Source organism: Papio anubis, chromosome 17 (assembly GCF_008728515.1).
Source record: "Papio anubis isolate 15944 chromosome 17, Panubis1.0, whole genome shotgun sequence".
NCBI lineage: Eukaryota > Metazoa > Chordata > Mammalia > Primates > Cercopithecidae > Papio > Papio anubis.
The window spans coordinates 11630767-11644636 of NC_044992.1; the positions used below are offsets into that span (position 1 = coordinate 11630767).

General features: G+C 34.0%; 1 protein-coding gene across 4 annotated transcripts in view; it reads left to right on the plus strand.

Annotated features, from left to right (window-relative positions):
• MAP2K4 (mitogen-activated protein kinase kinase 4) overlaps positions 1 to 13870 on the plus strand; it is a 121212-nt gene that overhangs the window by 78639 nt on the left and 28703 nt on the right. For all 4 annotated transcript variants that reach the window (XR_002517842.2, XM_003912361.3, XM_003912362.4 and 1 more), the window contains 3 exons: positions 7290 to 7409; positions 9875 to 9926; positions 12748 to 12875. Coding sequence is in view for 3 of the 4 variants with exons in the window: in XM_003912361.3 (XP_003912410.1) it covers positions 7290 to 7409; positions 9875 to 9926; positions 12748 to 12875 (300 nt within the window). In the remaining variant the exon portion in view is untranslated. The remainder of the gene's footprint in view (positions 1 to 7289; positions 7410 to 9874; positions 9927 to 12747; positions 12876 to 13870) is intronic.

Below are 13870 nucleotides of genomic sequence, written 5' to 3' on the forward strand. Positions count from 1 at the left end.
ATTACAAATAAAGTTGCTTTGAGCATTTATGTACAATTGTTTGTATAGACATAAGCTTTTATTTTCCTGGGGTAATTACGTGGGGGTGGAATGGCTGGATCATATTGCAGGTGTATGTTTAACTTTTTTAAAAATGGACAAACTTTTTTCTAAGGTAGTTGTACCATTTTATGCTTCCATCAGTAGTTTTTGAGAGTTCTGTTTCTTCCATGTCTTTTCCGGCACTTAGTATGATCTGTCGTATTAATCTTTAGCCATTCTAGTAAATGTATGGTGTAATCTGTTTGTATTTTTAATTTGCATGTTTCTGATGACTAACAGTGTTGAATGTCTTTTCATGTGCTTATTTACCAACTGTATATCTTCTTTGATGAAGATCCTGTTAAAACCTGTTGTACATTTTTATTTAAATTGGGTTTTTTTGTTATTCAGTTTTGGGAGGTTTTTAAAAATATGTTTTGAATACAAGTTTATTATCAGACCTATGATTTGCAGATACTGCCTCCTGTCTGTGCTTATCTTTATATATATATATATATATATATATTCTTAACAGTGTTTTTGGAGAGCAAAAGTTTTTAATGTGGGCCATTAAAATTTTTGATATGGGCCAATTTTTAAATTTATCTATTGTACTTTTTATGTTGTATGTAAGAGCTCTTGTCTAACTCAAGCTCACTTAAGATTATTTCTTATGTTTTCTCCTAGCAGTTTTATAGTTTTAGGTATCACATTTATGCTTACCCATCTGGAGTTAGTTTTTATATATATCGAGAGTTATATAGTGATGGGTTTTTTTTTGCATGTGGATATCCTTTGCACCTTTATCAGATATCAGTTGTCCATACAGATGTGGGTCTGTTTCTGGGCTGCTCTGTTCTGTTGATCTGTTGTTTGTCTGTCTTTGCACTAATCTCACATGGCCTTCGACTACTCCAGCTTTGTAGAAAGTCTTCAGATTTGAGAGTGTTGGTCCTTAAACTTTGTTCTTTGAAAAGTTGTTTCAGCTCTTTCATATCCTTTCTATTTTCATGTGGATTTTAGAATCTTCTTGTCGATTTCTACCAAAAAAAGACCTGAAAAAAACCAGCAAAAAAAAAAAAAAAAAACCACCTGCTGGGATTTTTGATTGGGATTTTGCTAAATTTGTAGGTCTACTGGGGGAGCATTGATATCTTAACAATATTAAGTCTATTGACCCTTTTCTGTGGCATCTCACTTTATTATTTTACATCTTCTTTAATTTTTCTCAGCAATATTTTATGGTTTTTACTGTATGTCTTTCATCTTTTTACTAGAGTTGCCTTTAAGTGTTTATTTGTAATGCTGTAATATATATTCTTAATTTTCTCTTGTGACTAATATGCACAAATATCGTTTGATTTTTTATATTGATCTTGTGTGCAACAGCCTTGCGAAACTCAAATTCCAGTTGCTTTTTTAGCTCCCTTCAGATTTACTACATAGATCATCATTTTGTCTGTGAATAGAGAGTTACTTCTTTCTTCCCCAGTTAGTTCCTTTATTTATTTTTGTCTTGCCTTATTGCACTGGCTAGAACCTTCAGTATGCTGTTGAATAGGTACGGTGAGAGTAGACATCCTTGTGTTTTTTTCTGATCCTAGAGGGAAAGCATTCATGTTTTCATCATTAAATATGATATTAGCTGTGGGGTTTTCATAATTTTTTTTTAAATCAAGTTAAAGAAGTCTCCTTTTACTCATAGTATGCTGAGAGATTTTGTCAGGAATGGATGTTAGACTTTTGTCAGATTCTTTTTCCAGATCCTTGAGATGTTTTTGAGATGTATGGTTTGTTGGTTGTTTTAATAATGGTAAGTTATATGGATTGATTTCTGATATTAAGCATAGCTTTTATTTCTGGGAGAAATTCAGTTGGCGTTATGACGTATTCTCTTTTTTATCTGTCATTGGATTCAATTTGCTAAATTACTAACATTTAGCTAATTTGCTAAAATTCATTTAAAATGTTTATATCTGTGAGAGACATTGATGTATAGTTTTCTTATTTTTGTCTGACTTGTATCAGTGTAATGCTAGCCTCGTAGAATGAGTTGGGAAATATTTCCTCTTCCTGAATTTTTTGGGAGAATTTATATCTAATTGGTATTTTTTTTTTGTAAATATTTGATGGAATTTACCAGTGAAGCCACTTGAACTTAGCAATGCCTTTGTGAGAATATTTTTGACTGAATATACAGTTTCTTTCAAAGATAGAGTTATATTCAAGTTACATATTTCTTGTTGAGTGATCTTTGGTATTTGTTTCTTTGAAGAAATTTATCCCTTTCATCTAAATTATCAAATTTATTGGAATAAAATTATTCATAATATTTCTTTTTTATTATTTTAATATTAGTAGAGTCTGTAGTGTGTTACTTCTGTCTTCCCTGTCCCTCCCTCCCTGCCACTTGTTTCTGATACCGATAATTTATGTCTTCTTTTTTTCTTCCCAATTAGTCCAGCTAGAGGTTTATCAATTTTATTGACCATCTCGATGAACCAGCTAGCTCTCAGTTAAATGATTTTCTTTTCTTATCTTTTTTTTTTTAAAGTCAAGGTCTTGCTCTGTGGCCCAGGCTGGAGTGGTGCAGTGGCATCATCCTAGCTCAACCCAACCTTGAACTCCTGGGCTCAAGGGATCTTCCCACATCAGTCTCCTGAGTAGCTGGGACTACAGGCATGCACTACCACCACCCTGCTAATTAATTTTTTTTTTTTTTTGTGGAGGTGGGGTCTCACTTTGTTGATCAGGCTAGACTCAAACTCCTGGCCTCAAGCCTTTCTCCCACCTTGGCCCCCTAAAGCACTGGAATTACAGGCATGAACCATTGCGTCCAGCCTCAGTTACATGATTTTCTGTATTGCTTTTCTATTACTATTATTATTTTTTGATGGGGGGGATTCATTCTGATTGTGGTTTCTTACTTTCTTTTACTTATTTTTGCTTGATTTCCTTTTTTTTTCTTTGTTTCTTAAGGTGGTCCATGTTCTTTTTAAACTGTGAAATATTTTAAACATAGACTAAATTACAGAGGAGGAATAGCTACCCAAATCCTATATTGGCATATTTACTCTTTATATGTCTTTAAATATTATAAATGCACTTAAAGCCCTCATCACATTTCCCTTTCCAAATCTCATCACTACTCTGAGTGTTTCCTTTAACTTGCTTGTTGGTTTAGGTCATCCATATGGGCATTTTCCCCTACATTTTACATAATATTGCTTTCTGTATTTTCACAGTTTGAGTAAATGGAATGCTAAATGCATTCTCTATTACACATTTTATTCAACAGTTTTATTCAACATAGTTTTCAAGATTTATGTAAATATAGGTTCATAATATATAGATTTAATTTATTTTAACTATGTAGTATTCTAATGATTAAATACACCCTATTTTGTTTTATTTTTAGAAATAATCCTAACATAGATTGCTTCTAATTTTTTACGATTATAAACAGCACAAAAATGAAGAATTGTTTTGCATGTCTCCTTGACAACTTAGGTTACAGATTATTCAGCATATGTCCCTGGAAATACAATTGCTAAATTTAATGATACCCATATCTCCAGCTGGAGTACTGACTTACATTTCCACCAAAGTTTCTGTATTGAGAATTGTATTTGGTATCAGTCATTCCTGACTGTTAGTAGCTTATGGTTTCAGTTGTTATGGTTACCTCTTGGTCCACGTTGGCTCCTAGAGTTCAGCTATCATGTCCACACGAAGGGGGAAAAAAAAGGGAAGAATGAAAAGGATTTTCCTGGAGTCATGAACCAATGATTTTGTGTTGATACCTCTGTGGCTGCCTTTCTTTACATTTAACGACTGGGAAATGTAGATTTTAGCTAGGTATATTGTGCAGAGGAAAGGGGGAGTGTTTATTGAGTATGCCATCAGCATTTACTGTCACAGATCTTTTACCTGGTCTGTACTAACATTTGATAATAAATGTTTAATTTTTGGCAGTTTGAAATGGTATCTCACTTTTAAAATTGCATTTCCTTGATTGGTGAGGTTCAGAATTTTTTACATATATTTAGGCTTTTTTTTTTTTTTAATTGCCTTTGATATAATTCTACTAAGTTTTATCTTTCCCTAATAAATTTAGCATAACTGTTTAATATTCAGGATACTGATCTTTTGTTTCTTTACATCCAAATAGATGCTTTTGTCTCTCATTTTTAAACTTTTGGTATGTTATCCTTGTTTATACAGAAGTATTCATTATAATGGGGTTAAATTTAACAGGTCTTATCCTTTGTGATTTGTTGTTTTTATGTGTGTTCTTGGGAAAAATTTTTTTCCGACATAAAAGTCATGGAGAACTCTTAGAAAAAAAAAACTTTTGCTTTTTTGCAAAATCCATTTGGGAGTTTTTGTATATATATTTGTGAATGATTTGATGTCAGAATTTAATTTTTTTCTATATGGAAGGTCAGTTGTCCCAGCGGCATTCATTGAATAATACATTCTTTTACTATGATTTGCTTTAACTTTTGTCATATGTCAGATTTCTGTATGTGTATGAACTTTTGCATCTGTTTCCTTGGTTTATTTACCTTTTATTTCTGACTGCTTCATAAAAAGTCTTTGTGTAGTAGGTCAGTATCTCTTCTTTAAAATTATCTTAGTTATTCTTGGCTCTACTTTAATATAAGCTTTAGGGTCAGTTTGTTCAGGTCCTTGAAAATTTTGATTAGAATTTAACTGAATTCTTAGATTAATTTGGGAGAATTTGACATGCTTCTCATCTTGAGTCTTCACATTTGTAATCATGGTCTGCCACTCCATTTGTTCAGGTGGTTGTTATGTCCTTTAGTAACATTTTATATTTGTTTTCATAAAGGTTCTGCCTATTTTATTAGATATATTTCCTGGTGACTTAGTTTATATTTTTATTGAGAATGATATCTTTTTAAATTTATTTTCTAATTAGTTATTATTGGTATATGTTATTGGTTATAAATGAATCTTTAGGAACCCTTATGTTACCTTAGTAGTTGAGTTTTTCATCATTCTCTAGCTTTTTTCCCCCCAGTAAACCCACATTTATTAACTTCTGCATTTCAGACCTGTGGTCATCCTGTTTTCTCTTTGAGCATGACAGTTCATGCTGCTGTCACTACTTTTTCAGACAGCTCAGGGCATTTCATTTTTTAAATTCAGCTCATTACCATTGTCTTGTTCTCTGTATGACCAAAAGGAACTGTCAGAGAGATAAGAAGGTTACATTAGGTTATGTTCCTTAAAAATTACAAAGATGTCTCTCTCTCTCGAGCTCATTGCTCTTTTCTGTCCCCACTTCTCATCTTCAGTTCTGAGTTTACTTCTTACCTTTATTCTCCCACTCCCATGCCCATCTTGCTGTTTTGTTTGCCCGTATTTCCCTTCCTTCTCCCTTCCATTTGGTAACTATAGTTTTTACCACCTGCCAGGCACTTTAGTTTGTGCTTTGCATATGTTAACTGATTTGCCCTTTATCACAGTCCACTGAGGATGGTGGGGCAGTCTCATTTCATAGATGAGGACATGAGGAGACCCAAGCTTATAAAAGTAGAAAGTAGGAGAGCTTGGATAATGTCAGGCGTTTCAGACTCCTAATGTCATTTTTTTTGTTGTTGTTGTTGTTTTCACTTTGCTGTATTATTGAGGTTCGTTCTTTCTACTGTTTTTATAAGTGGATGAGGTAAATGTGCTGTATGTCTCTAATAAAAATTTTTAGTAAACCTACTTAGATAGTGTCTCTAAAATAAAGCTATGTCTATTTTGGGTGGAGGGTGTTACTTGATCTTTCACGATAGCCATTCTCACAGGTCTCTCTAAAGAAAAAGAGGTTTACAGAGAAGAAAGACTTAAATGCAGAAATAATCAGTAAAAGTTTACTATGTCCAATATGCTTTACAAAAACATATTATGTATAGCCATGTAGCTAGCTATGTGAGTGTCCTAGAAAGTGGTCCTGTTGTAAGAGTGCATTGTAAACATTGATAAAAGAAAAACATTAGGGACGCTGGATTCTATTCATGGGTAAGTGTATTGTTCTGGGCAAGTAATTTTACTTTTAACAGGCATTAATCTCCTATATAATCCAAGGATAGAATTGATTATATAATCATTATATATTTGAAGGATACGAGATTAGTGGGTAGAAAATCTTTGTTGTATTTATAAATAAGCAACAACATACAGAACTGTTTAAGGTAATTTTTAAAAATCATTTTGATAGTATTTTCATTTTTGTAAGGTACTTTGTAGTTCTTGTTCATCTGTGTGTCCTGTACTTTTATTATAATCATGGTATCTGCTTTTATTTTTTATTTTTTCATGACTCATGCATCTCTCTCATGAACTGTATTCATTTTCAGAAATATTGATTTTAGATAATCTCTTTAATGTTGTAGTATTCCCTTTTGTGAGATAGTTCATCGATTTCTAGTTTTGTTTTTTCTTTGTGTAATTTATGGAGCATTTGTTTCAGTTACATTCCCAGACATAGGATGATTCTGTAAAATGGTATCAACACATTTATTTCTGTTTTATTGTCAGATTGCTGTCAAATTGGTTTAAAACAATCTATAATGCAAGAAATGTTTGAATGATTCAGGTTAATTATAGCCAGCATCCAGTCGTTTAACAAGTATTTATTGCGTCTTTGCTTTGGCAGAGGTTACATTCTAGTGGGGAATATATATGACAAACATAATAAATAAGTAAATTACACTTTACATTAGAGCATGATGATGACTTTACAGAACAGAGCAGGATGGGGGAGTGCCTGGTGGGATGACTTGCGCTTTACATTACTTAAAGTAGGCCTCGCTGAGAAGGTGGCATTTGAACAGGGTCTTGAGGCATGGGATTTACTTTATGTATTTTTGTCTTTTGTGGCTAATTTAAGAAGTTTATGTAGTCTCTTAAGATTACTGTCATCTATTTTCATTGTTAGTAAGAATGAATGGTTTTCTACATATTTCCTATTTTTTTTCTATTTTGGCAAAATTTGAAATTTTTATAAAAGCACAGAAGTTTTCTGTGTAAGCCTGTCCCTGTCCATACAATTAAAGAGTGGGGGAAATTGGCTTTAACTACATTGTATTTAAATCTGTTGAAGGCTTTAATAAGAAAACAAATATTATTACTAGTTTGAGATTTGAAATAAACAAGAATAAGATTGCTCCTTTCTATTATATTTACATTTTAAGTAAAGGCAAGGTGATATTTAAGATATGTAAGAATAACAGATATTTGTTATTTTATAGGGTGACTGTTGGATCTGTATGGAACTCATGTCTACCTCGTTTGATAAGTTTTACAAATATGTATATAGTGTATTAGATGATGTTATTCCAGAAGAAATTTTAGGCAAAATCACTTTAGCAGTAAGTACCTAGTCTTTAAATTATTCATTGTGTATATAGTTATATAGAGATGCTGCTGGAGTTTTGAATACACATATTTGAATGTCACTCACAGTACCTTCCTGAAAATAATTCGTAGTGAATAACCAGAGACAAAGTTACTTCTGTGGGTTAGTTAGCACAATAGTAGTCATAATGGTCTCGATAAATACTGCCAATGTTCTTTCCCTTTGAATCTCAATGAATCATAACAGACTGTTCTGTAAATAAAACTAGAAAAAGGAATTTTCTGTTCATTTTTTCCTGTTGCTTTAACTATTTTTAAATAGGCTATATTAGCACAGTTATCCCGAAATTAATCAGAATCACAGCCGTCTCCTTGAAGCCCCATAATTGAAGCCCTTGGACAAAGTATGTTTACTGTGATTTAAGATTTTGGTTATTCAGTCTAAACTATCTAAAATTTTGACTAGCAGTTTCAGGGACCAGTGTTACTACTAAGTTTGGTTAATTCATTTCACCAAAGGACCAAAAAAGAAAATAAGTACTTTTTTACATTTGTGTTTATAGTTTTGAAAGTAAATTGGTTGATCACTTTGTTTCTTGCTCTGAATCTTTAAGTCGGCAAATGTATGTAGATTTTTTTCCTAAAGGAAAAAGATAATTTACTTTCATAGAGCAAAATTCATAAGATTCTTAGAAACTCCTGAGAATCTGAGCTAATGGCATGTTTTAGGTTAGTTGATATATAAACTAAATCATACAGGAAGTTGTAAAATAGATACTTCGGTTGCATGTAATTTCCCAGCTCTTCCTTACCTGCATACTACCCCTCCAATGTAGTTCACCAAGATATATATACCCTTTCAAATAATTTCATAAAAAGATTTTATGAAAATCATTTTATTTTTAAATTTTATGAAAATAATTGTATAAAATGAAGCTAACTTAGACTAGAAACTTATTCATTATTTAGCTGGGTATATGAAATTTTACAATGATTAGTTTAGCCATCTCTCTCCAATATATTAAACCAGTGTTATCTTGAAACTTGTTACTATTCGTAATAATTATAATAATAGAAAAATGACAATAGCTAATGGTTATTAAATGCTTATTTGCATCAAACTGTTTGTGACATTTAATCTTCATAGCAACTCTCTGTGGTGTAAATAGTGTTACCCCATCTTTATGGATGATAATCTGAAGCATAGACAGATGAAATAATTAATGTGCTTTGAAGTGTATGCAGTTAGAAGTGGCAAATGATTTAAATCCAGGCAGCCTGATCCCAGAACCCTGCTCTTAACCACTCTATGACAGGATGACCATGAAATTAGAAAACAGAAAATTATTTTATATATTGCAATATAAAGAATATATACTGTAGAAAGTGATTTATTCCATATTTGCGTTAGTCAAGACTTGGTGATCATTTTATATATACTAAGCACACATGTAAAATTATTTTGTGTTTAGTCTTTTCTTGCTAATTAATAAACCAGCAAACACACAAGCATAGCTATTCACAACAAATTTATGTGTTCTACATTTCTCGTACTTAGCAGCTTGACATCAGCAAAGACTTAATCTTACAGCAAATGGTTGGCCTGTTGTTTAGTTCTCCTTTAGTTTGAGGTTGTCTCTCTCTTCCTTCCCTTCCTGAATAAATGTGTAATATTCTGATCATGATCAGTGACCAGGCAACAGGATAAATTCCCACAGTGGTGAACAGAGTTACGCTAGCTCTTCAAAAATCACCTTGAAGGCTTAGCACCCAATGAGGGTGGATAATTGTGAGGAACTGAGAATTTAGAAAACTTTTTATGTACTATTGGACTTAGAAATTGAAATCGATTTTGCTGCAAGTTATTACTCTTAGTTGAAATGGAACCAACTCAGTGATCGTTGTTGTCCTGTTTTTATTTTTGAACATGTTAGAGGCCAGGCACAATGGTTCATGCCTGTAATCCCAGTAGTTTGAGAGGCTGAGGCAGAAGGATTGCTTGAGCCCAGGAATTTGAGATCAGCCTGGGCAACATAGCTAGAACCCTGTCTCTACTAAAAATTTAAAAAGTTAGCCAGGCATGCATCTGTAGTCCCAGCTACTTGGGAGGCAGTGGTGGGAGCGAGACCCAGTCTCAAAACAAAAAGGGAAAAAAAATACAAGGAAATTTTAGGTTGGAGATACAAAAAAAGATAAAATTTTAAATGAATTATTAAATTATAAGTCCTAAGTTACTGGGTGGGTGGGTTGGTTGGTTGGTTGGTTGGTTTTAGCCATCAGGGAACAGCATATAAAGACAACTAAGCTTTTAGATCTGAAATTATTCAGTATCTTTGGATAACAAGAAATGACAGAATATTGAAATATTAAGCTTAAAGTGTATGCAAAGGACTACATGGGATATTACTTATTTTCAACTATTATGCTGTTTGAATAAAAAGAAACAAGGTGCTTATTTCATCTCTTCTTTTCTCCCTAGACTGTGAAAGCACTAAACCACTTAAAAGAAAACTTGAAAATTATTCACAGAGGTGGGTATGGATTGGTATTTGCTTAATAGAAATTAACTTTTTTCTCTTAATTGATGAACAGTTACTGAAAATTACAGTGTCACTGTATAAACTTTCCTAAAATATTCATATTTTTAGCAAAAAATGATTTATGTACTCTAAAGCTCGTATTATTACTATTTTTTTCTTTAGGATTCAATAAATTTCAGTCTGTCTTAGTATGTTGGACTTAGAAACTGAAATAGATTTTGCTGCACATTGTTATTACTATTAGTTGAAAAATAATTATGCATTTGCCTGATAGATAATTAATGTTTTTCTGCATACAAATAAGGCATCGAAGTGGTCCTGTGGACATTCAGAGAAGAATCTGAGGGATAGTACTGTCAAGCATTTTAAAGGCACGCTATCCCTGTCTGTTGTTTCTTCTTCACATTAGAGGATGTTTCTAAATTGAGAGAAATCTTTTAATTGGTATTATAAGTTGAAATTTCTCTAAAGCATGTTGTATTTGTGTAAACAGTGATCTTGCCCTTATTAGATACATATTCAAATGAAACATTTGATGTAGTTGAAGGCCAAACCTAGAAAAGTAGTAACCCTGTGGGAATCCCGAATTTAATCCAGCAAATAGATGAAATGCTTGCTTTTCTTATTACCGTGCTAGACTCAGGGTAGTGAGGTGCTGGCTTTGAGGAAACACACTGGGTCACTACCCCTCAGCAAATTTGTAATGGAAAAACCTAAGACAGTACGTGGCAGTGTGTGATTTAGCCTGACAGTAAATAGGAAGAAAAGTAAAAGGTCAAAATCAAGAGAAGTGAAAAATTTCTAATTCTGGGAGACAATTTCTGGTGGTTAAAGAAATTAGTAATTGGGCCATTTTTTTAAGTTATTTTGTTTGTGGTTGACACTAGACCACTGAAATTAGTGAACCTTGAACATCAGTATATTTTATTTAATTTTGTTTGGCTTAATGCTTGTTAGAAATAATATCATTTTTTCTTTTGGCCTAAAATTATGTAGAGTTAGGTCCCTAGACAAAATTCTTTGTTTCTCTTGTAGTTGTTCTTCTTGTCTTGATTTTTTTCCCTTCTTCGTTAGCTGTGTTTTATAATTGTGAGAGTAGCACCTTTGAGACATTTGTTAGTTACCTTAGGGATACTTAGTGACCGCAGTAAAGCACCAAGGTACTGCCTGGGAAGTAGTTGAATAAAATAAAAAATCTTCAGAAGTAACTTTTGTTTTTCTCTTACTAAATAAAGTGATGAGTTTATAGCTGTCTTTTATCAGTTAGGATCAGTTAGCTTTTTTGTTGGAGTCAGTGCTTTTGATTACAAGTAATAGAAAATTCTGATAACTCTCGTTAAATTTCAAGGAAATTCATTATCTGTCATAATAAATCCAAAGATGGGGTGGCTGAAAGCACAATATGACTAGGGGTCATGCTTGCTCCTTTTGCTTCTGTCCTCCTTCATGTGTTAACTCTGTCCTCAGGGTAGTAACAACTAGAGCAGTTCCCACTGTCATGTCTAGATGTGACTGCCTCTTGAAGAAGAGGTGCTGTCATGCTGTGCAGCTCTGTGGGGAATATGGAAACTTTTCCCACATCTCTAATACCTTTTCTTGGCTCATTCACTAGAAGTGCCTCATGCCCTTAAACCAGCTACTATCAAGAAGCATGAGACTACCCTTATAAAACTTATACCGGCCAACAGCCAGGATTTGGAGGTATGGCTGTTGATAAGAAGAGATACCTCAATAAAACACAGGTTCTGTTAGAAGATATGGATGGGGCTGGGCGTGGTGGCTCACACCTGTAATCCCAGCACTTTGGAGACCAAGGCAACTGGATGACTTCAGGTCAGAAGTTTGAGACCAGCCTAGCCAACATGGTGAAACCTCATCTCTACTAAAAATACAAAAATTAGCCAGATCTGGTGGCGCATACCTGTAATCCCAGCTACTCAGGAGGCTGAAATAGGAGAATTGATAGAACTTGGGAGGCGGAGGTTGCAGTGAGTGGGGATTGCGCCACTGCACTCCAGCCTGGGTAAAAAAGAGTGAGACTGTCTCAAAAAAAAAAAGAAAGTATGGTTGGTTAGGAATGGATTTTTGATAGGTCCACAGCTGTTTCAATCATGGTAAGAGATCTTTACTGAATTTTTTTGTGGATCACCTTCTGAGTTACATTTAGATGTTTTCTGCATCCTGTATTTTAAAACCTTATTTTTTATTCATCGAGCCAGGGTAGTGACAAGGACGTGGATGAAGGACTGACCTATGGATAGAGAATTAGTTGGCACATACTGGTAGTGACTTGATTGTCAGTGAGAAAGGGATTTGACATTCCTTATATTTTGACTGTTATGCAATGAATCTGAACTAAATAAATGAATTTGTAAGCCTTTTGAAAACAATTTAATGCCTAAATTTCTTCTGAAATTTTTTTTTGATATTCAGTTTTTAAGCACTGGCATTCAGAAAATTGTTTTCCTTTCTCATTTTCAATAGAAGAAAACCATTGTTTTTTCTGTGTTTTACAAATATGAAGATGTTAAGAGAAAAATCAATCCCTGTCTATATCTTATAGATTAATAAGATGTTTGTGAAATGACTTTTGCTGTTACATTTACACAATTATAGTTATTAAAGCTACTTGTTTAAAACATGAGTAATTATTGTATGTGATAAATGAAGATGCTTTACTTCTTATATATCTGAATTTAAGGACTTGACCACTTACGTTGTCTAAGGTTTTTCAATATTTTTGCTGAAAGTGAGGCCTTATGTAACCTAGGAAGAAGCTAATTGTATACTGAATGATATCTATGTCTTGCAGATATCAAACCTTCCAATATTCTTCTGGACAGAAGTGGAAATATTAAACTCTGTGACTTCGGCATCAGTGGACAGCTTGTGGACTCTATTGCCAAGACAAGAGATGCTGGCTGTAGGCCATACATGGCAGTAAGTGTTAAGTCCAGGCCTTCTTGTTTGATAGTCATCGCACAGAGAACCTATGTTCTTTTGTGCTGACCATTAGTCATGCGATTTTACCATGAAACTGCTAGAATATTTCCCTTACCCTTAGGCCCATGCTCAGGTCCTAGCATCTCCATGAAACTTTGCTAAATTATCCCAGTCAGCTCCTGTTTTCACTGTCTTGCTTTATTTCTCTTATTTGGTATTTAGCAGTTGTGGTCTTCTGATTATTGTTTGTTCATTATATTCAATTCAACTCATTAAGCAGATGGTAACTTCTCAGAAAGTTCCTACTATCCCTTAGTGAGACAAATGGGAAGCCTTGGGTTCATAGCAGAATTCACTATGTATTACAGAGTCTGAAGCTATATGTTTTGAATATTGTCAGTCCCTGTTTTAGGGGTAGATGAAGCACACCAACAAATGCAGAAGTCGAGGCCTTCAGTATTTTGCAACCTGGAGCCTCTTTTTCTGCAAAGAGACAGATGTACACTATCCATCCATAGATATCACACTCATCTTACCCAGTATATTTGCATACAGTGTTCCTACAGCCTTTATTTTGATCTATATTTGAATAAGAATTTAGTGTCTGTGTTTCAGACATTTCCCGAGGTGTTGATGTCTTTCTTTAATGTTGCCATGGTTCTTTGGGGACAAATGTGACACAAGCCAGGCGCGGTGGCTCACACCTGTCATCCCAGCACTTTGGGAGCCCAGGCAGGAGGATCACAAGGTCAGGAGATCGAGACCATCCTGGCTAACATGGTGAAACCCCATCTCTACTAAACATACAAAACAAAATTAACCAGGCATGGTGATGGGCGCCTGTAGTCCCAGCTACTCGGGAGGCTGAGGCAGGAGAATGGCATAAACCCGCAGGGCAGAGCTTGCAGTGAACCGATATTGCGCCTCTGCACTCCAGCCTGGGTGACAGAACGAGACTCCATCTCAACAACAACAACAACAACAACAAAAAA